We start from the raw sequence: 27,693 nt of genomic DNA, 5'->3' as shown, positions 1-27,693 counted from the left end.
CATCAATAGTGAACTAGTACACTTATATGTCTTGTACAACTTTTTTTTGCAAGATATTTAACAAAAGAGATGGTAGATTGTTCATCTTTAATCCCCTGAAGAATTCAGTCCAACTGCTTCTTTATAGTATGCTATGCTTGAAAATATTTGCTAGATATAAAAGAGTAACTAGAACTGACTAGTGTATATGAAAGGACAATGCCTATAGCACCGCCAGTTCCAAAGTTATTACAGATACATGGGTTTTATAAAGTGAAAAAGCATGTAGCTACAAAAATAAGCACTCCATAAGCTTCCAAAACCATAATCACCAAAGCTATGGGGAAACTGTATAAACAATTTTCAGAATACAATTCATAGATATGGAAAACAAAGAATGAAGTGATAAACCTAACAAAGATAAATCATTTCACCTTCTTTTACTAAAACTTCCTATAATTCTGTTTTTTAAATAAGGAATCCAAAAGTCAAATCTCTACAAATATGTAAACATTTTAACCTCTTTTATACCCAGGCACAGCTGATGCCAAAGTTACTGAGCACACAGTACAGTAAGAATTCGATAAATGTTTGTCAACAATTATATACAGAATTTACTACTTTGTCCTTTGGGAAGATGAAGGGGCTTCAACATTAGGTCAGAAATGCATAAAACCCTAAAAGAAACTAACAAATATAGCTGTACACATGCCATATAAATACTCATAACTGATAAACAGAGATTCTCTTTAGAGTTTGTTAGTATATTGGTGCCTGTGTGTGTAATAAATTTGAAAATATATTTATAATAGTTAAAGCTCTAAGAAATTTGTCTTTTTTAAAATACAGAACACTACCGACCAAAAACTTCCTTTCAAAATGAACCTCATTCTTTTGGGATATGCAGATAAGAGAATTTGCTTTTTCAAGTTAACTCCGACCGATGACCAGTGTTTCCTATTTGCTTCACCATCCTCGGGACCTCCCAACCTATTCCAGGCCCAGTCCCCTAGCCCAGCAGGAAAATGAGTGGTTTACCACAGATTCAGCCCTCCATGTTCTTTACTTTCATATTTCTACCACCTGCTCTTATTTACATTAGTGAACAACTGAAAAATATTTCCTGACTTTGCTTCCTCCTCTTGATAATCTGAATCATAATAACAAGACCTTAATGGCAGCAACATATTTTAAAAAAGAATTTTTAAAACACTTTATAATTTGAATGTATTTGTCTACATAATTTGAACTCTGATGATACAGAGCTACAAACTGACATGATGATTATTTCATTGAAAATATAATTCTTTGTCTCCTTAAAAAAATCTCAGTGAAAATTTCTATTAAAAAAATACCCAAGGAACAGAAATCTGTACACATTTCTAAACATAAGGCAATAAATTGGAGAAAATAAATGTCTGGAAAATATTAGGGTCAATTAAAATAATCTCTGAACAATAAGTAATTCATTCGAAGTTTTCTTCCCATGTTTGTTTTCTCTGTTCCTTCTGTGTTTATTAGTGCATTTTCATCAACTCTGAAAAACCACCAGAGGGCACTGGAGAGTCCTTACTTTATAGGACATCTTTATAGGAAAAACAGGAAGAATCTTCTTTTCAAATTTAAGTTGTCCTTTTTTCTAATATGAACATATTTAAGAAAACATATTAATTTTTCAGAGTATTAAACCTTTTCTTATCATTGATAAAAATCATTTCCCTTTATCATTCACTTTATCATATGTGTAATACAAAGTAACTGAAATATGCTTTTAGAAATCAAAGTAAAATGCCAATGATAGAACTTCACTCAAATAAAGTAGCAATATTAACTAGGAAATATTTTAGTACAGTTAGTAAAACATAAATGACCAATGAATAGTGTTTAGGATACCCACAAGAGCCTTACCACTTTTTAAAGAAATGTTTATACATAATCCTCAGAGATTTTTAACAGTTATTCATTGTCATTGCCCTAAAGCAACATTTTCCATGCAAGGCAGCACTCTAGATGTCTTAAGAGACTACAACTCTACAAAAGGAAATTTGCCGTAAATAAGTAAAAATGGGCTAAAACATGGCTTAGTATTTTGAACTGCCAAACCTAATTTCACTTAGACACATCAGCACCTGCAAAGAAAAGTACTTTATTTTTACTTTAGCTTTGAAAGTATATAGCATGTGCTTTTTAACAAGAATAAAAAACATAATTTTTTCCTTAATCGAACCTGTTTTAAACTGTTAACATCCTCTGGCCTGTGGTGTTAGGAAAACTGTAGCATGAAGTTAAATGTAGCCACTGAGGGGCCTCAAGCAATCTGACTACAAACTCCATCCATCTAAATTTGCTTGATCAATTTGGGAATATATAAAATATGTTACAGAAAAAAGGTACCACCTTATGTACTGAGTATTCCTTAAAGGTGTTCAATAAATGCTTACAAAATGAACAAAAGGATAAACTTCTATTTCTACTGATGATGTTGTAATTCAAAAGTTTTACTTTATGAAAATGGCAACTGAAATCCTGAAAGGTTCAGGGACTTGTCCCCAGTCAACAAGGTTTGGTAGGGGCTGGACTTAAACCTAAGTTTCCTAATTTCCAATTCTGTAGGTTTCATAATACTCAACAGAACAATCTAAACTACTTCTGTAAAAAAATAACTCAGAGTGTTTTTTTAGTGATCATCACTGTAGACAAAAGTTGGCATGTCAACATTAGTTGTCTGTAGAAATGGTCTGCAATAGTCAACATGAAGATTAGCCATGGAAAATTTTAATACACTTGTAAGCCAACTTTCCCACCTGTTTGTATGAAGTAAGGGAATGAAAATTGAATCAGTATTACCCTACCTTCAGGAGATTAGTCTTTGCAAACTTATTTCAAACCTAGGTAAAAGAATTTGTGATTGGAGAAAAATTTTTCCTTTCTATAGGACAGTAATTCTTATTATCATGGATGACCAAGAGTTGTATACTTGTTATACATAAATAGAAAAAAATAATAAAAGTAACAATTTCTAAGAGTTAAACTTTAAAACATAAACAGCCACCATAATATACTGATTTTTATATAATATATATTTTTTAATCTGACAACTTCTTTTGAATCTCAAGATGAGATCATCCTGGATTATCCAAGTAGACTAAGTCCAATGACAAGTGTCCTGATAAGAGAAAGACAAAGGGAGATTAGAGACACAGAGGAGATGTCCATGTAAAGATGGAGGCAGAGACTGGAATGATGCAGATACAAACCAAGGAACACCAGAAGCCACCAGAAGCTGGAAGAGACATGGAAGGATTCTCCCCTACAGCCTTCAGTGGGAACATGGCCTTGCTGAGACCTTGATTTCAGATTTTTGGCCTCCAGAACTGTGAGAATAGATTTCTGTTGGTTTATGTCCCCCAGTTTGTAGTAATTTGTTACAGCAGCCACAGGAAACTAATAGAACTCCAGACCAATAAATTCATCAGCTCATTATTTCCAGTGGTTGTCACAGCTCATAGGCTCCAGACTGAACTCATTCTATCTCCAATCCCTGAAAAACTGTCCTTCTTCCTCTCTCTGTAATTGATGACAACATCAATATAACTTCTCAAATTATTTCACAATCCAACTCCAAACATTCACTTGATCCCATTTATTCTTCTTCAGAAACATACTTTCAGTCCCTATGACTGCTTTTCAGGACCTTAGTATAGAGGAATATCATTTTTACTGAGTCCCTGACTGGTCACTCTGGAATCTCATTACACTCTTTCCTACAGAGAGCATTATTATTTGTCCACAAACAGATCTGATCACGCCACTCTCATATGTGACCCTTTAGAGCTTGATTGTGTTTCCTCCTCTGTAAGGGCAGCTTTACTGATGGACTGGTACAAACATTTGTGTAACACTATCACATATATATCAAGGAGTTTCATCTTTATGGTGTATAGAAGGCACCACAATAAACAGATCTGCCAATCAGAAGCCCAACCTCAAAGACCAAGTTTTCTACTAAAGGGGATCTGCAATGCAATTCAGTATCTCATCCAAAACTTTCTGTTCCACAAGCTAAAATCCAAAAATCAAAATATGTGAGACAGACGAAACCCTTCATACTCTATGCTCAGTCTACTTTCTGGGCTTCATCTTAGTCTCAATGACCTACCAACTGTTCTCTTAACACAAGTGGTCCTTTCAAGTTTCTGTTCTTTGGAGATCTTTAATATGATCGATGGCATCACAATCCTCCTATTACGGAATTATTTCTCTACCTCTTTTTTTCAAATGTCCCACATCTAATCATCAAACTCAATGGATTCTGACTTTAAAGTTACTTTCTCTTCTGTCTTCCCTGTTCTCACTGCTGTTACTTTGAGTCAGGATACCCTTTTTGTGTCAGACATTGCTGGCCGAAAGGAAAACAGACTTTTTTAGGATACCACAAGAAAAAAGAGTTACTTATGAAAGTATATTTGTGCAGTACAGATGAGTCAAAAGTTATGAAGATTCAGAATATGAAAAATAATATATTTGTGTGTGTATATACATATATATAGCTGAATCACTTTGCTGTACACCAGACACTAAAACAACATTGTAAATCAACTATATTTCAACTTTTTAAAGTTATCAAGATCCAAAGCATTACTAGAGTCTGTTTCTTCTCTTTCTCCTTCTCACCCTCCCTTCCTCCTTTTCTTTGCTTTGTTTTCTTTTCCCTTTTCCCCCTTTGCTCCGCAACTCCTCCTTTTTTAAAATCACAGACCAAAAAATCACTCAGCAAAAATTTTCAACTTCCCTTTCTTATCTCCCCTATTTCTGTCTAATTTCTGAAAGATCATTCTTTCACTAATCTCTAATCCAAATTCAATAATAAGTTTGATTGACTTAAATAATTATCAGTTGTGGAAGAGAGAATAGTGTACTCACCTTCCCAAAGATGTCCACATACTAATCCTTGGAACATATGACTGCTTTTTTCACATGACAAAAGGGACTTTGCAGATTTCGTTACATTAAGGATCTTGAAATAAGGAGTTTTTCCTGGATTATCCAGGCAGGTCCAATGTAATCTCACAAGGGCCCTTATGAGGGAAAGAGGGAGGCAGGAGAGTCACAGCCAGAGAAGGAGATATGATGACTGAAGCAGAGGTTGAAGTGATAGGAGACCATGAGCCAAAGAAGGCAGGTAGCCATTAGAAGATGGAAAAGGCACTGAAACAAGATTTTCCCCTAGAGCCTACACAAAGAACACAGCCCTACCAATCTATTTCAGACATCTAACCTCCAGAACTGTAAGTATATGTTGCTTTAAGCTACTAGATTTTTGGTAACTTGTTAAAGCAGCAACTGGATACTAATACAACAGTGTCCTTAATTTCTAAGCCACCTTATAGATCACCTTCAAGTCTATAGGAGAATGTCCATGGATCAAGGGTTCATCCTCTGAATCCCTGCCTGCCACTGACTGACTCCCATTGCTGTCCCCTACTCCTCATTTCTCCCTTCAAATATGTCAAAGAATATACCTTTTATGACCTCCATGACACACTGTTACACTGCTATATTTACTAATTTGGAATATTCCCCTCCCCATTGAAATCCTACTCATCTTGCAGGTTCAACCATATTGACTTTTATCTTCTCCATGTAAATTCACCACGAATTAGGCACCAGTATCCACAAATGATGTTAATTTATGCCAACTCTATATGAAACTGTACTGACAACTAAAAGTGAACAAGTAAGTTTATGGTGAAATTCTTAGGTATATCACATGATTATTAACAAAGATACTGGATAATTCTATTTTGTCAGGTGTAAGCTCCATTTGTTTGTTAGACTATTCTAATTAAAGACATTTCAAATGAATATTAAAATTATTCTAGATCTAATTCAAAATTTATTTTTAAAAAACAAGACAAACAGAAGAGAGGGATGGATTTTTTCCCAAGAAAAAGTAAAGTGCATTTGTTTAACTTCAAAAAGTAAAGAAATAAAGCCTAAGAAGTCTGGTCTTATAAGGTACCCCAAAGGAAAAATAGGAGAAATGTTTCATACTTTTTGACATGTTTGACAAACTGGGAATAAACACATGGTAACATAATAAAAGGCAGATGCTGGGGGACTGGGTTGTCTCTTAATCATGTGGAATTAAGCTCACTGACATCCAGGAATGCCCAAGAGATCTGATACACATAAATCACATTGGCAAGGGATGGAAACGCACCACTACACTTTCTCACTCCTATTCAGTTAAATCTCATTTTCTTTCCACAGTAGCATAATTTCTTTTACCTAAAGAAATGATGACCCAGAAATAACACAAAGATTAGAACCTAAACTGTGTGTTTGGTTATTTAATGACTCTTATCTCTTATGAGTCTGGGAAACCCTCAAGAAACCTGCTTTCCTCTTGCTGTCAAGAAGAAGTACATCTGAATCATTTTACACAAACAAGTGTCCACTGTCAAGTTCTAGAATGAAGAAAAGATACTTCCTGTGGTAACTCTTTTATTCTCTAATAGCTGGCTGCTTTGAGTAACTCTGATATATCATAAATACATTCTAGAACAAGATGTAATCTTTGGTTTATAGATTATAGCCACTTACTCTTCTCCATATGCTCTAATAATTGTGAATACCTTTTTTTCCCCTCTACCAAAGTCACTTGTTTATGTATCGTATATCAGGAATCTTGAAACACACCCTTTCATGGTGGTCTGTACTGAACAATACCATTAAAACCAAAATGTCTACATGATGACAGTACTTCTTTAAAGCAGCAGTAAGTGTAGTAAAAGTCCAATATGCTAATAGTTAAAGAATCATTTTCTTGCCCTTCTAACAGATTTTGAACTGCATTTAAATCTCATCAAAACACTCATGATTTGCAAAGGTCCACTGTCTTCATGTAAACCCTTAGTGTGTCTTAGATATCACTTATTCTAAGCTTGTATCTTTTGCTTCAGTGGTCTCATATTATATATTATATTACTGCCTATTTAAGAAAAAAAACATTTTCCTTAAATAGCTTTATTTTATTTTGCCTTCATTTTTCTAATACTGTGCTGGTCTTACAGCATCCTCACACAGAACCCAGCCTGAACACTAAAGCTACACATCCATTCATTCATACAATCATCAGTTCATTAAGACATTTCCTTGAATCCTGACTGGGAAACACACACCATATTTGGCACTTAGAAGTTAAAAGCATACACAGACCACAGTTCTTGCACTCGCCATCTTATATTCTAGGGATGGTTATGAGAGCAGAGAGAAACAGGCAAAAGGTCTGGATCCCTTTCTCTTCCCTAATCTCTATATTCAAGTTCCTCTAGCTTCATTTCTCTTCAGTGCCTCAAGCTATTAGGCCAAATTACAACTCACACTTCAGTTCCTCGAAAGCACTATTCTCATATTTTGTATGTAATATTCCTTCAACAGTCTACATTATCTCCATGGCCCTGAATCCTATCCCAAATTCTCTTAGTTACACAAAATAAAAATAAGCATTTAAGAATAGCCATTATTAACAGAAACCACACTGTCCTCTTGGAATGACCTTGTAAAGATACAGAATTTCATAGACTTTAACCCTTCAAACAAAGCAATGACAATGTTTTTATACTTTAAACGTGTTCTACAAAGACACAAAGGGAACATTCAAAATAGATTATTTGAAGACAAATACACTAATAAACTAGAGGGAGGGAGGAAAGAGAGGCGGGGGAGGGAGGGACAGAGAGAGAGAGAGAAACAGAGGCAAACCAATCAACCAACAAAAACAGTAAGTTAAACTTTCTAAATTAGTTGAGATACAAAGACCGTACAAGCAAGCATTAGCTTTACATGTGGTTTCTGTACAGAATTCTATAAATGAAAACAACTCAAATGTTTACTTACTAAATTGCTACAAAGCTTCACATACTCTAGGAGAATGGATAATATTGATAGTCTTTGCCTCTTTCTTCAAGTGTTGCTTATAAAAACTAAAAGCAAGGTACAAAATTGTTCCAAGAGAAACATGTATTGTGTAAAAAAGGCTGAATATTTGCTTGCATAGATATTAAAGGCCTTGATTCTAAATGTATGCAAAACTTCAGGACACTACCTGAGAGATCAGATTGAATCCTTAACTGTTATAATCATATACATATCCAAAGTGATATTTGAAACAAAACATTATAAAATTGAATTTTTAATATTTCAGTCAAGGATTTTATGATAATGGAACTGCCTTTTTAACACTTAATTTGTTCCTTAAATTAATAGCAATGGGGGTGTAAGCCAATGTGATAAAAATAATACATCTCCGGCTTGTTTATGAAGAGCTCCTATTGCTTTCAAATTAGTTCTGTTAATGAGAAACAAATACCTACTTTTAAGTTTTTATGGAATGACCATATGTGTTTATCTAAAGTAAACACCATACACAACTGACATGCCATAAAAAATTCAACATTACTGTGAGCATTATAATCATATTTAATATATTCTCAGTTATTCAAATATCTAGTTTTTGTTTTCTAGTAGTCACAGAGAATTAAAAATAATATTCTAGTAAAAGACATATGAAAAAGCATTGGGTTCTGAATCATGTTTAATGACCTTTCAAAAAGATTTATAAAATTACAAATAAAAAAGAGAATTAAGAAGAAGAAAGAACAAGGGTAAGTATTCCTCTTGGTTAATATGTGAAATCAAATATCAAAAATTGATTTTTATTTCCTGGCCTTGGTGCCTCTGGTTTTATAGGTTGGGCTGGATGTGAAGATTGAGCCATCAATTTTTTAAGGAGAAGATGCCAAGTGTTCTCCTCCTCTACTTGATCTATGGAGATCAGTAACGACGCTCTTCAGTAAGCTACATATCTGCTTTTCTCAACAAAGGTGCCATGGTAACAGGCATCCGCTGAAATGAGTACAAGCTATGAAACTATATGGGTAAAGTAATATTATCTAAATTGTACACTTAATATTAAAAAATCAAACAAACTTCCATCCAGCAGGGTCTTAACACAGATACCAGAGGAAGCTATCTTAATTTACATTATACAGAAAAGAAAACAAATAGACCATGTCACTAAATCTCAGTACTTGCCTTGTCATTTTTACATTATAACACAGAAAACACAGTTAGTTTGGGAGGTATTAATTAGCTATGTGACAACTATATGCATAAATAAAAGAGAACAAGGTCTCAGAATTCTGCCAAACCTAGGGCAACATTTTACTACCACTCTCCTAAAATAATTATACCATCAAAAAAAAATTGAACTTGAGACAGGTCACTGAGTTTTCTCAGGTCCCTGAAACAGAAGGAGATATGAATTTTCCAACTGTCCCACATGGCTAGCACAGCTCCCATGTTTCCCAAACACACAAAGTTAAGTTTTGATTCAATTAACATTTTCCCCAAAATTAGTATATAGACAGAATGGACCTGGCACCACTATCTGATGATGGGAGAAAAAAATCACACTTGCATTTTGATAAATAAATCATAGATCTGACATATACCAAAATAAAAACAAATTTTGTATAATAAAGTATAATAACCAGAAAAAAAGAAGTTTTTAAGATTCAATCAATATTTCCATTCTGGGGAGTTTCGTTTTGTTATAATACTCATACAGATGCGTGTTTCTCTTCTACGTGGCCAGATTCATGTTAAGTGTTTTTAATGTAAATTGCTGTTCAAGAAAATAGCACTGCTATAGAAATTATCAGCTTTCATCACAATTTACTTCCCCTTCTACATACTCTAACTCACACGGGTATGCTCAACTTTCCTTGCAAGTGGCAGACAAAGAAATTAAGATAACTGCTATTTGCCAGTAATCCATTCGAAGTACAAAAGCTACTACATCATAATCCTGCCCTAGGGTTTTCTCTCATTCAAAAATATCCACCAAGAGGAACAGACAAAATAATGTGTATACATAGAAGCAGTATTTTTTTCATATTGCCTACAACCACATCAATGGCAGATACAACAGCTATACAATAACCACAAAGATCTAGAGTCCAGAGGCTCAGTCAAATTCCTTTTACTCTCAACCTCACATCATCAGCCCCTTGGGCAAGCACAAAGTACTCAGGGATCCCTCCCCAGACTTTCCTCCAAGGTGGGGCTCAGAAGAGCAGACTGCTCTCTACTTCCCTTGCATGTGGCTCTGTTCGTTGATTTAATCAATATGAATCTGAGGCCTGTCAACCTAAGGGACTGCAAATGGTTGCTGTAGCCGCACCTCAGTCCTTTCATTCCCTCTCCTTTCTGAATTCCAAAGATACTTTTATTTGTGCAATTCTTGATATCACAACACTGTAGCCTCTTGCACATTCTCTTCTTTACCCCACTGTCTCTCTAGAACTAACAGATAAGACATTCTAGTTCTAGGAACTAAACATAATACCCTTCTTCCTCCATTGTACCCAGAAGCTATAGCTTCAAAAATTCTGTACTCCTATGTAAAATGTGAGTGTGGCAAGACTGTGTATTATCCACGACTTGTTAGACATAATACAACCTCACACAAATAACAGTATTTATTCAATTGTCTCATACATTTTGCTAACTCCACGTATCAACAGTCAACTGAAAACCAAGATGTCTGCTAACATGTAATGTTTTCCATAAGCCTCAACATTATGTTATTAAGCAGTTCCTTTCATATTACCATTCTATTTTACCTCTGTATTTCCTCTTAACTTATTAGGATGTTTCCCCATGACACTTTCTTTAATAACTCTGGTGCTTTATTAAAATATCTGCAAAATAATTCAGCAAATCAGCTGAAGTAAAATCCTAAAAAGAATCTGCCCTACACATAGCTGACATGGAAATGATGACAGTAAAAGGTAATGTGAAAAAAAATTCATGATATTTCCATGCAAAACTTTAAATGACATTCTTTTTAAAAGAATGCTGAAAATCATACTATAAAATAAAATCATCTGCAAGCTTTGGTAATGAATTTATTCCAATTCATTGTGATTAATGAAATAAGCCACATCTTTTTCAAGCTATTCCTACCTTTCTAATTCCCTGAGTTATGTTTCACTCATTTAAAGATAACTCTGCAGTATTTCCACAACATGGCTCCTGGTTAATTCTCAACCTTTCCACCAATGGCACACGTGTAAATGTAGCACCATCACATCAAGCCATAATGAAAGAAAAGGAAGAACACTGCTTACCAGAACCTCTTTTGGTCACAACCTTCAAACTCTGAGTAAAAGTAGCATATAAGAGAATCAAGTGCGGAATCGGAGCTTTCATCTTCCAGCTCTTAAAGGCTGTTCCCTAAAGCAAAGATAAAAAAGAAAAACATACATTTTAAAAAATATATAGCAACATTATAAGATTTTTATTAGATTTTTTATCATGCATGATTGGGGCAATGAATTCCACAAATGGAAACAATGTGAACAGGATCTGTAGTCTATTTTCCTGTATGTGGAGGTTCCTAAATTAAATCAAAACCAGTAATATCAAAATTATGTCTCCATAGCCCCCCCCAAAATTTTTAAAATCTTAGGCTCACTGAAGATTTAGAATTTCACTTTATTTAGAGGACCTAATTGTGTTTAAATAAGTGGGAATAATCCCTTTAAAAGGACTATTTTATTAACAATTTATTTTAAATATAAATTAACCAACAGGGACATTTTTTAATGTTCCATGCTGCATTAGAATATGGTTTTCTTCAGTATCATTCTTTCCAAATGAGAAGAAAAACATAAATTCTATGCCTCTAAAGATTTGATTATAATTTTACAATTCTCTTTTTTAAAAAAAAAAAAACCCTAAGAGATACTCCAAGAGAACTTTAAGACTTGGTCTCTACTAAAAGAAAGTACCTGCATATGAAAGCTACAGAAAGATACATCATTTCTCCCTACTACAAGGCTCTCAGAGGGATACTAGAAGGGACACTAGCCTAGTTTTTGAATTTCAAAAGCGGGAAATATTTCATTTGAAATTAACCAAAATGAACGTTGTCTTCATCAGAAAATCATCCCTTTTTAATTTTTGTACAAGACTGAGATAGTTGAGCTGAAAGACTGAATTTCAAAAAGTAGCAAGTCAGAACAAAGTTCAAATATAGTGTCAATCCATGACAGCACAAGTTTCTCTGCAAGACAGTTGAGGAATGATCATATTCAGCTTTCAATCACTATGACTTTATTAAAGATGAGGAAGCTGAAATGGTGATTTGAGTCACATTTTTTTGCTCTCCTAAAGCTTCAGGTACCTCTGAGTATTTTTAAATGATTAATTCATTCACATTAATAAAAGTCTGTTAAAACACATTTTAATTCACAAAACAAAATCAAAATCCTTTACTTGCAGTCAAGTGTCACCATTATCTTTTTACTCACAAAGTCAGTGAATTTTTAAAATAAGCATTGAGAATAAGCTATTTTAACTCCAGCTCTTATAAATGATAGCCTGTTTCAGTTTTCTAACCAAGGACCTGGAGTTCACATAAAGACATAAATGAAACCTAGCCCGAAAAGCCGACTCATCAGACACATCTGACGAACTGCCATATTAAAGTGCAAGCCTGAGTCACACATGCATTGCTAAAACCCGAATCCCATTTCCCAGGCACCACACTAACTGGAGCTGCAGGAAATCTTCAAGCTGGTATCTCCAGCCTTCAGGTTAGCAGTGAGAATCAGTTCCTCTCTCAGTGTGAGTTTAATCAGCACTGCCCAAGAAACTCCAGGATCCAACTATACACTGCAAGACCTTTCAGCTTAACTACCTTATTACTTTACTCTTGTTCAAAATACTATTTCCTTACTCATTTCATTTCTATAAGTCATACAGGCTAGTTTATGATTCTATTTCTTAAAATTAAATTGGTTTGGAAAGCATCAATTTGGTAACATCAAGAGCCTTAATTGAGTCTCTCCAAACGCTGTATATTAGGGAAAACAATAGAGAATCATGGAGCATTTCAGATATTTAATATCTTGGTCAATCTACAGTAATCTCTAGAAACCTCTTTAAGGTAATTTATTATATTTTATATTGAAAGATAGATTAAACATGCCTAGTCATAGATATCCAAGCTTTGCTGTACTTGCTGCATAGTTAAAATTCCTACCCAGAAATCACAATGTAAACTTTATATAAACATTTACTGAGATTCTCCTGTATTTCCTTATTGTCACATAGCAGCTCATGCTATCAGTGACTTAATTTCAAGAAGCTTCAATTTCTGGGTGGATGAGCCTGAGATGATTTGCCTGTCTCCTGTTAAGAATACCATTCACCAATGGGCTTCACATAAATCACTACTAAATCTTATGTGAAATGAGCATATCACAGTGGTTATAAGCAATCAGTCTGTCTGGGTTCTCAACTCAGTTTTGCTACCAATCAGCTGCATAATTTGGGGCAAATAACCTCTCTGCAACTAGTTTCTTCATTTACAAAACAGGTACAGTACATATAGCACAGTGCCTAGAAAAGCACTGGCATAAAGAACAAACTGAATACACAAAAGCTGCAGTTGTTACTAATTTTACTGCAGTTGACTGTTGTTGCCATTATTATTATTATATTAGCCCTATTAGAGACTCAACTCACATCCCTCTCATCTGTGAAACTTCCTGTACATACCAGCTTTCTTTACGTGCTACCTCACACTATCAGCTTCTCTTTAATTATATGTCTGTCTATTCCACCGGACTTAGAGTCCCTCCAGGGTGTACGTGTGTTTTATTCATCTTTTTATAACCGATGCTCAGTAAAATTTAGCTGAAATAAAATGAATGAAAGACTGAATGTGGTTGCTACTCTATGCAGTTGAATTTTGGCATTCAAACTCATCATTTGATAAACACTTATTAAGCACATACTAGTTACAAAATGCTGCGCTGTAGTGCAGTGGGGACACAAAGACAATGTAATGCACTCTAATAAAGAAGGCTCAAAGACCAATAAACAAGACAAATGCTTACCTACTTAATTAGACTGCCCCTATTGCCATATGGTGAGTATAATGTGCTGAGGGAGTAGAGGGCGGAAATCTATTCTGTTTCAGGTTGGATCTGATGAAGTCATAAGAAAGAGTTTTCACAAGAAGCATTTCAGCTGGGACATAAAGGAAAGACTTTCTAAAGAAAAGGAAATTTTGGAGCTAGGACAAACAATGGGTGAAACTGTCTGTCTGATAGGCAGAATAATGCTCACCCACAAACATGCCCACATTTGAATTCCTCAATTCTGTCACTAAGTCACCTTACACAGCAAACGGACTTTGCCGCTGTGGTTAAGTTAAAGATTTTCAGATGGGAGATTATTACCCGGGTGAGCCCAATGTAATCACAGCATCCTTATAAAAAGGCAATAGAAGAATCAGATTCAGAGAGAAGAAATGCAAAGGAATGTCTGTGGCCTCTAGAAGCTGGAAAAGGCCAGGATACAGATTCCTCCCCTGGATCCTGCAGAAGAAATGCAAGCATGCCAACCTCTTGAATGTAGCCAAGTGAGTCCAGTCCATTTTGGACTTCTGACCACCAGAACAGTAAGATTAAAAATTGGGTTGTTTTAAGCCACTCAGTTTGTAGTAATGTGTTACAACAGCAATAGGAAACCATCACAGCAAGGATGTGAAATGGCAAGTTTCAGGAATGAAGTGTAAATAGACCACAAGTTGGGGGATAGAAGTTAAAGATGTCAGTGTAGGATTGTTAAGAGCAAGATATGCTAGGCAAAAAGTTGGGGACTTTTCCCTCGAGTTCCCTACAATGTTTTTCACTCTTATTCTAACTTCATCATCCAATAATACTTCATGCAGCTTTACATACTTTTTTTGATAATGAAAAAATATGTACATTGTATACATTTCCTCAGAATACACATGACAACTCACCCAAGATTCTGACTTGCCCCCTTTCATACACCCCTAACACTCTTTGCAGTATAGACAATGAAAAGCCAATGGATGCTTATAGGTTAGTAATCTGAACTATTTTAGAAAGTATAGTCGGAAGGTAGAAGATACTACTTAACAGGCAGTGGTACATGAAGACGAGAAGGAGGGTCAGCCTTAATGGAGTAGGGGTGAAGACTTTGAGAACAGAATAGATTTGGGAATAAATAGAGCTTAGTTATATTAAAGGAAGTGGTGTTAAAAGGAAGCTTCAAAAGTGGATCTGAGGCATATAGTTTGAGCAACTAGGTCTATTATACTACTATTTAACAATATATGGAAGTAAAGAAGACATTTTGAGCAATGAGACTGGAGAAATTATATTTTGGGCATGTCGATTTTAAATTGCTTGTGGAATCTCCTATTAGAATTGTCTTGTAGTTAATTTAAAATATTAGCCAGAAGCTCAGTAGAGAGATGGAAGATAACAAGGTTGTAATTGTCGCTGAAGTTAAAGCAACTAGGATAAACAGGAAGAGAAGGAAAAGAAGTTGTATGCTTTCAACTCTGAAACCTACAAATATTTATGATATAGCCAAAGGGAATCAAAAGGGAGAAAATCTGAGAAAAATCAGGCAGTGAAGGGAAGTCAGTCAGGAAGGAGTGAGGTCCATGATGCAAGCAAGGATATTTAAGAACATGATCAGTAGAGCTTAGGTACTGAAAGGATAAAAAGAGGCAAGTGCTTGAAAATTCAGATACTGCTGGTGATATTGGCCAGTCTTTAGACAAATGGGGGCACAATCCGACAGTTTAAGGAGGATAATCAGCTTCACTTGCTTTTTTCTTAATGGTAGGATGTGAAATCCACAGTTGGCAATAGAGAAGTTGAGGGACAACTAGAACTGAGAGGAGGGACCGGACCAGGACTTCTATGCAAACTGCAGCGAAGAGAAGCAGAGCCAGAGGAAGGAAGGAATCTAGGGGGAAAAGTGGGACACCTTCTCCAACAGGCAGAAGAGAAAGAAAGGACACATGTAGGAACACAAAGGGAAGTTTAGAAGAGAAATAGAGGGAAGCTGTACTCACTTGTTTTGTTCTACTCAGAAAGCAGAGAGAGTTGGTTTTAGAATGAGAATGAATTCTCCTGGGTTAGGTTAGGCAAGCTACTTCACCTCTCTAAGCCCCCGCTTTCTCATCCAAAAAGCATGGACATAAATATGCACTGTATTCATTTCATTTGAGTTTATTTCACTTTTGACCTGTTTTCCCCTAACAAATTGAGGTAGTAAATACCTACTTCAAAAATTTACTTTTAAATAAAATAATTGTCTTTATGGTGTTTAATGGTGACATTTAATTGTAGACAGTTTAAAATGCCTGGTCTTTTCCTATGTCTCTTTTCTTTCCACTCCTGGCTGATATATAATAATTATTTATGCTCAAAAAATCATCCATTATATTTTATTTAATACTTAGTTTTTATATTACTAAACTCAAGATTATACTTTTTTCACTCTAATCAAATAATTTTTTAAGTATTCATTTGTGCATGACACAAATAAAGTATTTTACCAAGTGCACAATTTAAATAAACCAATGCGTGATAAAGTTGTGGGATAGAGTCCCTATGGAGAGGATGAACAGAAGCTCTTACTCACTCTGCAACTAGAAGTTACCCAAAAAGTATATTTAAAATTAGCCCCATTGAAGCTTATTTCGTATGTCATTAAACTATGACAACTATCCTGAGAAAAAACACCCTCTCACAAAGTATAACAATATCTTTATATGGACACTTAAACATTTATTTTCAAAATTTTTGAGTGCCCATCATGTTTCAAATGTTGTTCTAAGTCATAGGGACACATTATATTAGGAAATGGTCACTGTAGCCAAAAATCACATGTAAGAGAGAGATGAAAACTAACAATTATAGCAAAGGGATAAGTATTTTAAGAGAAGAATTTTCATGTCTATAGGAAGTGCTCAGGACTGCCTGGGGAGATCACAAAAACATCCTCAGATGGGGGTGATATTTGGGATGACTTTGGACCAGGGTGGAAAGGATTTTAAAGTGATGGGCAGGAGATTACTGGGAGAGGAGAACTTCTAGTTCAAGTAGAACCTGCCCCACAAAATACCAAAATACATTTTAATTCTAGATTAGGTCAATTATAGAGTACAGCCACAAAAAGTGATAGACTTATTAATGAAAGATATATACAACACTGCACAAGATATGAGAATACATAAGAACAATACATGATAAAGAAAGCATACATCTTTGAACAGATAAATGAAATCTGTCTGTGGTAGTGAAAATTGTGAAATGGCCCTCCAAGATTCCTACTCCCTGATATTCACATCCTCTAGAATCCTCTGAGTATGCACGAAGCCTATAAATGTGATGGGATATCACTGCCACAATTAGTCCATGTGATATTGGAAAAGTGAACATGTTTTGTACTTGCAAATAAATAAACTTATCCGTTGATTTTTAAGCTACTCAAAAGAAGATTACCCTGGGTGGACCTGGCCTAATCAAGCGGCCCTTTAAAAAAGGGTCTAGAGGTCACATAAAATATGTTAGAAAAATAAGAAAGAGCAGAGATACTTTCCTATTGGCCTTGAAGGACAAACTGCTATGTTGTGGAGAGAACCATATATTACAGAATGGTGTGCAGTCCCTAGGAGCTGAGGACCTCAGTCCTACAGCCACAGAAAACTGAAATCTGCCAAGGACCATGTGAACTTGGAAGAGGATCTCAAGTTTCAGAATAATTCAGCTGAACTGATGCCTTAATTTCAGCCTTACGAGGTCCTGAGCAGAGGAACCAGCTCTTCTGTGCCCAGACTCCTGACCCACAGAAGCTGTGTGATAATACTCTTGCATCATTTAAAGTTGCTAGATTTGTGGTAATCTGTTATGGAGCAATAAGTAACTAATACATCACCTTAAATAATCATACATCCAGACAGAGATTTATGTAAAGAAAAATTTAATAAAGCATTAGGTTTCTAATTACTAATAAAGAGAACTATTAAAATAAATTGTAGGGAATACCTATAAGATGAAATATTATACAGTCTTCACAAATCTTGAAGTTAACCACTTGGAAAAATAGTCAAAATAAAATGTTAAGAGAGAAACAGAATCCAATGCTATATAGAGAGCACAAACCTTATTATGAATGATATGAATATAGGTAACAGAGAAATGACTAGAAAAAACTAAGTCACAGCATAAAGTATGATCTCAGCAAACAAGTAATTATATTGATCTTGCTTTTCCTCCATATTGCTATGTTTGCTCAATTAAAAAAAATATGAACATGTACTGCTTTTCATAAAAATATGTTTTGTATCCTTGTAAAAGTTCCCTAGAAAAGGCTTTAAGGTTTTAAGTGTCCATCAACAAATGGATAAAGAAAATGTGAGATACACACACATACACTCACATACACAGAACATTATTCAGCCTTAAAAAATAAAGAAATCTTGCCATTTGACAACATGGATGAAACTAGAGGATGTCATGCTAAGTGAAATAAGCCAGGCACAGAAAGACAAATACTGTATGATTTCACTTACATCTTGAATCTGAAAAAGTCAAACTCACAGAAGCAGAGAATAGAACTGTGGTTTCCAGAGTTTGGGGGTATGGGGAAGGGTAGGGGAAATAAGCATACATTGGTCAAAGGGTATAAAGTTTCAGTTATGTAGTATAAATAAGTTCTGGAGATTTAATGCACAGCATGGTGACTATAGTTAACAATATTTTATTGTATACTTGAAATGTGATGAGAGTAAATCCTTAACATTCTTATCCCACCAAAAATAATGACAACTATGTGAGGTGATGGATATGTTAATTAGCTTAAATGTAAAAATCACATTCAAAACATCAAGTTGTACACCTTAAATATATACAGTTTTTATTTGCCAATTATACCTCAATAAAGCAAGAAAAAAATTTTCTAAAAATGTTTTCACAGAATCAAATTATCCCAAATTTTTCAAGAATCTGGATGATTTACTAGTATTTTAATTCTACAAATCAGAAACATGTATTTCTCAATCCAAGAGCTATTGGGATAAACCACATTGCTAAATACTTTTTTCACTATAACAATTTTCAATATTGTCAGTCATAAGATCTACTTTAATGGGTCACTAATAAAAACACTAGGATAGCAATAAGAATCTACTTAAAATAGATTCTGGACAGACAGACACACACCCATACACACACACACACCATATTTCCTGGTCTTTTTATAATACCCATCAAATTGTTCCAAGCAGATGATAGGCCCTATTTATTGGATAACTGAAAGAATGAAATGTATACTGTAGAAGAATGATTCACATGAATTCATCCACATGATAGTACTTTAAGGAAATATTTGAGACTCTGGAATGAGCAACAGAGATTACTGTGTATCCTTTTGATGGAAAGTTGGAGCCTCTGGGGATTATCTGATCTTATTTGTGCACCTTTGTCTTTGAATATGCTATTTTACACCTCTGTAAAGATAAAGTGGATTTCTATAAAGCTTACAGCAATGCAAATAATTCTTGCCCATAGAAATGCAAACTATTTGTGCCTAGTGGGATCCAACTGATTATTGCCCTATGTATAGATCAGTTGTGGTGAATCCATTCCTAAATTCCTTATTGTATATAAATTTGTAGTTGTTTGACATCTCCTCTGAACCAGTTGTCACATTTCTTCCAGTTCCTTCTTTAATTGGTGAAATAAATAAATCTTTTACATGTGTTTGTTTTATAGTTTTATGAGTCACAACTCTTTTGAAATTTATGCCCTATAACTACATTCATTTATTATAATAAATGAATGCTTTGAGATAAGAAAAGTATTTTTTTAAGTTTAAAGAAAAAATTACAAAAAGCTACTTTTAGATTTTGTATTCCAGTCAGTGCTTAGTATCATGGTGTTTTAATCAGAAACCATGTGAACAACAATATAAAGACACCTTCAGGGCAGTTAAATAAGAGATCAGTGGAATTACCAAGATGCATAGAAAAAGTCTATTTCCATAACATTATTATCAATAGGAACTAAATGTATTTTGAAACACTAGGCCTTTTTCTCAGCTTTGGAAAGGTAGGGAAACTACCTATCTTAGGGGAATGGTGGCGAGGATGCAGCTTCCTAGAAAAAGGCCTCAGTAACAAGGTCATTGGAAATTTATGCAATCATCCCTTGCAAAGTTGAGAGTTGCTTAGGATTACCAGCTATAGCTCTGAAAAACCCTGGCACTAGCTGATGCTTGCCTGCAAAGAGAAACTTGAAGAAATATACAATGAAGGTTGCTAAGTGCGTATGTTCAAGAGTAAAATTGCCTGTTTTGATGCCCCACTCAACTTCTCACCCGCTGTGCAAAGACGGACGAATTAATAATTATTATCTCTATACCTCTGTCCTCTCATCTGTAAAGTAATGAGGGGAATGGTCTCCACATTAGAGAATTACTCTGAAAATCAAATACAATAATGTGTGACTAACATTAAACATTGGTGCTTAGTTAGGTATATGTTGCTCTTTATTGTTATATGCCAACTGAACATTTATAGGGCTGTGCTGATAACTACAGCCTTAACTGAATTAACTATACATAATAATCCCAAACTTAAATTACTGGGAACCACTGGAGAAATGGAAACATTCCATATGCTGCCACAAAATTCTAAAAAATTCAATGCAACTCATACTTACTTGGTGACAGGAGAAAATCCAGTAAATGGATGAACCTGACTAGCTAAAATGGAAAGTGCACTGTGCACAAGAATGGAGAGCATAAATAAAAACACTACACGGTTTCCAGCCGCCACTTCTCTAATTCATCTTTCTTACACCTTTCGTATTCACCATGCCCTCCACTGTAATTCTGCTGCAAAAGCTCATACTAAAGAAATGTTTTGGGTTCCAAAGTCAGCAGATTGGATGAGGCAAGTGACAAAGCCAGGAAGGAAAAGCAAATATATTCCATCCTCGCTCTTGTGGGCTGCAAACATGATCTGAGCTGTGTGGATCTGCCCTCCTTTGTGAGTTCTTCCTGCCAATATATTAAATGAATAGTTGGATAAACCTGACACTTACCACATTTCTCTGTGTTTAAAATTCAACAGATTGAAGAAACTTACAGCAACTCTCAAGGAAAAGAGGCTTTATGTTAATTAGAACTCCAATATCTGATGTTTGTTATATGTGGCAAAAAGTATTTAAGAGCTTTATTTTTCCAGTCAAACTTAATTTACCCACAGCCATAACTTGTGAGGAAAGTAGGGTATAGTGGCAGAAAACCTAAGGAGAGCAGAGCTCCCCAACATGGGGTTGCATCTTGGGATCACTGGGGGAGCTTTCAAAGAGACAAATGACCTGAGTAATGCCAAAACTGCCGGTCCATGATCCCTACTTTGAAAAATGAAGGTCTAAGCAATAGCATTTTTTAGAGTTCCTTATGGCAGGCTTTCTCAACCCCATTGCTATTAACATTGTGGGCCAGACAGCTCTTCATTGTAGGGGGCTGTCCTGTGCATGGTAGGAATTTGAGCAGCATCCACGACCTCTACCCACTAGATGCCAATAATACCTTCCCTAAGTTGTTATAAGCAAAAACGTCACATTGCCAAATGATCTGTGGCATGGCTGGTACCTCCTTATCACAAGTTTAGTCACTAGTCAGAATAATTAGCTCTATCAGACAGGAAAAAAAAATCAATTCTGAGGCCACAGAACACAGCCAAACTGGCTATCTTTTATAAAGGTGTTTAGTAGTCACCCCTAGGTACTCAGTAAGAACATGACCACCAGGGAGAAGGCCATGTGATAACAGAAGCGGAGATAGGAGTGATGAAGCCATAAGCCAAGTTACGTCAGAAACCACCAGGAGCTGGAAGATTAAAGGAATAGCTTCTGCCCTGAAGCCCCCAAAAAATCAGCCCTGCCAACACCCTGATTACAGCCCCCAAAAATGCATTTCATACTTCTAACTTTCAGAATTGAAGGAGAACAAATTTGTATTGTTTTGAGCCACAAAGTTTGTGTTAAGTTGTTACAGCAGTAAGAGGAAGCTAGTACAACAATGAAGAATCCAGAAACTTAAAAGAAATATTCTCATTTATCACCAACATTTGTAGATAGTTGTGGTAATTATGTATATTCATATCTTATTTTGCATATTCTGTTTTCAATATTTATTAATAACAACTGTTGACCTTTACTGAGCACTTACTTAGCGCCAGGTATATATCGAAGTACTTCACATAAATCATTTTGTTAATCCTTACAAATTTTCAATTAGGTAGGTATTTTTTTTTGTCTATGTAAATTACCATTCCCAAGGCCATACAGCTAGAGAATGTTTCCATGTCTTCTACAGACAGTATTTCTAATGGTCAGTAATAAATAAAACAAAGTTAGCTCTAAGACCTCTGATGCAAATACATTCATAAACAAAGGCATATACAATCCACATCCAATGATTCACCTGCAGGTAGCGCTATTATCTCTTTGGACAGTGTGTGTTTACAGAGTCCATGCATGGACTGAGATTCTTTCCATGTGATTTTACATGGTTTTCAACTAGGTATTTGTAACAGTCACCCAACTCAAAGGTTTTCACTCTCTGAGGCTCCTGCTTCTTTATCATAGGAGCTGCACTATCTCCTCAAAGAGAATATAAATTGCTTTATGCCTGTCTGATCTGGTTGGTTCTTAACTTCCCAGCACTTAGCCTAGAGCTTTCCTTCCTTGGGGGTCTTCAAGAATTGAATTCTAACATTGACTGTTCTTCCAACCACATCTAGAAACATGACATGTAAATTCTTTTCACCTCCACAAGTTCTGAAGATCAGATGTAAATCAGCATTTGGTATCAACTACTTTCCAGACTCAGCTTAGCAGTTCTGCATATCATCTTGCTCTCTGAGGTTGTAAGAGGTATATATAAACTCTTTGACCAACATATACCATGTACTATTCCAAATATTGGGAGTACCAGAGACATAACAGGAGACAAGACAGTTCAAGACTTTTCTTTCATCAAGCTTACATTCTTGCCAGGCAAAATACAAGAGACAAGTAATATATTTTGTTTAATGATAAATTTTGTGATGGAAAGGAAATAAGACTACAGGAAAAAGGGTGATGTGGTATAGAAGTTACTGTTTTAATTTCTCCAAGGTCTTGCCTGCAACTTGGGACTTAAATCATGAGAAGGAGGCAGTATATGTGGATATGGAGGGAAAACATCTTAGGAAGAGGAAGAGCATATGCAAAGGCCATGACACCAAAACAAGCTCAGCATAGCTGTATAACAGAAAGAAGATCAATATTGTTGGAACATATCAGACAAAAGGGAGAGTGGAACTGGGTAAGGCATGAAGAACAGGCTGGGGCCAACTCATGTAGGGCTTGTATTTTATTTTATTTGTAATAAAAATAATTCATCCTAAACACAGCAATCAGAGAAGGAAAGGAAATAAAAGAGATCCAAATTGGGAAAGAAAAAGTAAAACTGTCACTGTTTGGAGATGACATGATATGATACATAGAAAATCCTAAAGATGCTACTAGAAAACTACCAGAACTCATCAATGAATTTGATAAAGTTGCAAGATAGACAATTAATATACAGAAATCAGTTGCATTTCTACATGCTAACAACAAAATATCAGAAAAAGAAATTAAGGAAACAATTCCATTTACCATTGCATCAAAAAGAATAAAATACCTAGGAATAAACCTACCTAAAAAGGCAAAAGACCTGTACTCCAAAACTATAAGACACTGATGAAGGAAACTAAAGACAACACAAACAGATGGAAAGATACTGGATTGGAAGAATCAATATTGTTAAAATGGCCATACTACCCGAGGCAATATACAGATTCAATGCAATCCCTGTCAAATAACCAATGGTATTTTTCAGTGAACCAGGAAAAAAATGTTAAAATTTGCATACAAACACAAAAGACTGTGAATAGCCAAGACAACCTTGAGAAAGAAGAACAAAGCTGGAGGAATCACACTCCCTGACTTCAGACTGTACTATAAAGCTACAGTAATCAAAACAGCATGGTACTGGCACAATAACAGACACATAGATCAAGGGAACAGAATAGAAAGCCCAGAAATAAACCCATACACTTACGGTCAATTAATCTACAAAAAGGAGGTAAGGATATACAATGGGGAAAAGACAGTTTCTTCTATAAGTGATGCTGGGAAAAACTGGACAGCTACATGTAAAAGAGTGAAATTAGAACATTCTCTAACACCATATACAAAAATAAACTCAAAATGGATTAAAGACCTAAATATAAGATCAAATACTATAAAACTCCTAGAGGGAAACACAGGCAGAACACTCTTTGACATAAATCACAACAAATTTTTTTTTGATCTGTCTCCTAGAGTAATATAAACAAAATAAAAAATAAGCAAATAGGACCTAATTCAACTTAAAAGCTTTTGCACGGCAAAGGAAACCACACACAAAACAAAAAGACAACCTACAAAATGGGAGAAAATATTTGCAAATGATGAGACTGCAAGGGATTAATGTCAAAAATATACAAATAGCTCACATATCTTAATATAAAAAAAAACCCCAATCCAAAAATAAGCAAAGACCTAAGTAGATATCTCTCCAAGGAAGACATCCAGATGGCCAATAGGCACATGAAAAGATGTTCAATATCGCTAATTATTACAGAAATGCAAATCAAAGCTGCAATGAAGTATCACCTCACACTAGTCAGAATGGCCATCATTAAAATGTATACAAATAATAAATGCTGGAGAAGGTGTTGAGAAAAAGGAACCTCCTACACTTTTGGTGGGAATGTAAATTGGTGTAGTCACTACAGAGAACAGTATGGAGGCTCCTTAAAAAACTAAAAATAGAGTTATCATATGATCCAGCAATCCAACTCCTGGGTATATATTTGGAAAAAACAAAGACTCTAATTTGAAAAGACACATGCACCCCATGTTCACAGCAGCACTATTTACAATAGCCAACACATGGAAGCAACCTAAATGCCCATCAACAGATGACTGGATAAAGAAGATGCAGTCTATATATATAATGGACTACTACTCAGCCATAAAAAAGAATGAAATAATGCCATTTGCAGCAACATGGTTGGACCTAGAGATGATAATATTAAGTGAAGTGAGTCAAAGACAAATATCATATGATATCACTTATATGTGGAATCTTAAAAAAATACATATTTACAAGCCAGAAATAGACTCACCGACATAGAAAACAAACTATGGTTACCAAAGGGAAAGGGGGTAGGGGGAAGGGATAAATTAGGAGTTTGGGATTAACAGATACACATTACTGTACATAAAATAAACAACAAGGACCAACTATAGTGCACAGGGAAGTATATTCAATATCTTGTAATAACTTAAAATGGAAAATAATATGAAAAAGAATATATATATGCACATATATAAATGAATCACTTTGCTGTATACCTGTAACAAACACAACATTGTAAATCAACTATACTTCAGTAAAAAATTTTAAAAGAAGGAAAAAAAGAACTAGGAAATCTGGAAAAAAATTATTCAAAGTTTAAAGAAGGGGACTATTGTGGGTCACCCTAAAAGAGGTTTAAGTCCTAATCCTAGGTCCTTATATATATGACCTTATTTGGAAATAGGGTCTTTGAAGATGTAACCAAGTTAAAATGAGGTCACGCTGCATTGTGGTAGATCCTAAATCCAAATACTGGTGTCCTTATAAGGACAGACACACTTACAGGGAGGAAACCCTGTGACTATGTGACAACAGAGGCAGAGATTGGAGCAAAGCATCTGTAAGCCATGGAAAGCCAGGGACTGCCAATAACCACAAGAAGCTACAAAGAGGCAAAGAAGGAACATCTAGAGACTTCATAGAGAGCATGGCCCTGCCAATACCTTGATTTTGTACTTCTGGCCTCCAAAACAGTGAGAAAATGAACGTCTGTTGTTTTAAGCCACTCAGCTGTGGTAATTTGTTGCTGCAGCACTAGGGAATTAATACAGGTACTAATAAGATAATATACATTATTGAAAAGTTTGCCTTGACTACCATATAAAGAATAGACTATAATGGATCAAAAATAGTGGGTGGAGAAGGATACTAATCAGGTTGGAGGCTAATGCAGTAGTTTAGACAAGAACTGATTTTGGCTTAGAGTTTTAACAAAGGTAATGATGGAAAATCATCAGACTTAGTGTATAATTTTGAGATAATAGCAAAAGGGGTTACCAATATATTCAGTGTGGCCAGTGAGTAAACACGAAATCAAAGATCACTCCCAGGTTTGGTGCATTGTGCTACCATTCACTGAGATTAGGAAGGCTAGGGGAATAGCCAGTTTGGGAAGTTGTTAGAAGGATGTGATCCTTTTTGAATACTTTAAGTTTGAGATACCTATAAAATATCCAAGTTAATTTGATATATTAGCATGTTAGACCTGTAAGGATCTCTAACTCTTGTTATTCATGATCTTGTATAATCATATCCCTTTGAATGTGGGATGAACCTAGTGACTTGCTAATAAGGCAAAGGTGATACAGTGTCACTTCTGAGATTAAGTTACAGAAAACTGATATCCACTTTGCCAGCAGTCTCTTACTACTCACTTTGCTGAAGCCAACTGCCATATTATGAGCCACTGCATTGAAAAGCCCATGTGGTAAGAAATTGAGGGTGGCCGCTGGCCAACGCCAGAGAAAAACTTGATCCAACAATTTTTAAGGAACTGAATCTGGCAAACAAGCACTGAGTGAACTTGCACCAATCGAACCTCGAGGTGACTACTGCCCCAGCCAACATCATTTTTTGTGTGTGTGGAAATTGTGCTAATGTTCTTTTTTTTTATTATTGAAGTACAGTCAATTACAATGTGTCAATCTCTGGTGTACAGCACAGTGTCCCAGTCTTGCATATACATACATCTTGATTGCAGCCTTGTGAGAGACCTTGAGCCAGAAGACCCAGCTAAGTCATATCCAGATTCCAAACCCACAGAAACCAGGAGATTATGTTTCATTTTAAGACACTAAGTTTCAGGTGCATTTTTTATGTAGCAATAGATAACTAATACAGATGGAAAGAAATCTGAGCTATAGACATATATTTAGGACTTATTAACATATAGACTTTTTTAAAAAGAACTAGATGTGGTCACCTATGGAAGGAAGACAGAGAAGAGGGCTCATAACTGAGGCCCTGAACGACAACTTCATGAGGCCCAAGAGAAAAATAGGACTTAGCAAAGGAAATTAGGAATCAAAGAGGTAGGAGGAAAATCAGAAGCAACCACTCATAAAGGTAGTATGGTTTACTTCAGGAATGCTCAACAACCTGGGTGAAGGCAGGAAGCAGGTGAGCAGTTGGATTTAACTGGGTTTGTAGTTGTTTTCAAGTGAATATAACAGAAAAACAGAGTCAAGAATTTAAAAGTTTAACAGGTTGTGATAGTGTTGGACCAGGAAACTGCACCAATAACTTTTTCATGTATATGACGCCCATGCCAGAACCATATTTTTTTCTAATAGTTTAAACTTGCCAATATAATGTCATGCTAATTGAAAGCTAACTTGGTTCAAGTAGTCCCATAGAACATTTTCATGATAATGATTAAGAAGCAGACACACATAATTTGACAGACTGAAAAGATCCAGTTCCCTTTAGCTGCTTGTGTTTTAATTCCCTAGGTAATATATCCAATGTTTGCACTTAAGAAAAAATGTTTTCAGTCATGATGGAGTCTAAATACTCTCA

At 35.3% G+C, this 27,693-nt stretch overlaps 1 protein-coding gene across 1 annotated transcript in view; it reads right to left on the bottom strand.

Annotated features, from left to right (window-relative positions):
- Positions 1–27,693, bottom strand: part of IL1RAPL1 (interleukin 1 receptor accessory protein like 1) — a 1,156,506-nt gene that overhangs the window by 971,348 nt on the left and 157,465 nt on the right. Inside the window, exon 2 of the mRNA XM_010970316.3 lies at positions 11,178–11,283. Within this exon, the coding sequence (XP_010968618.1) occupies positions 11,178–11,259 (82 nt within the window). The 5' untranslated portion in view covers positions 11,260–11,283. The remainder of the gene's footprint in view (positions 1–11,177; positions 11,284–27,693) is intronic.

Source organism: Camelus bactrianus, chromosome X (assembly GCF_048773025.1).
Source record: "Camelus bactrianus isolate YW-2024 breed Bactrian camel chromosome X, ASM4877302v1, whole genome shotgun sequence".
NCBI lineage: Eukaryota > Metazoa > Chordata > Mammalia > Artiodactyla > Camelidae > Camelus > Camelus bactrianus.
Note: the sequence above shows the minus strand (reverse complement) of the source record. Positions and strands in the feature narration are given on the sequence as shown.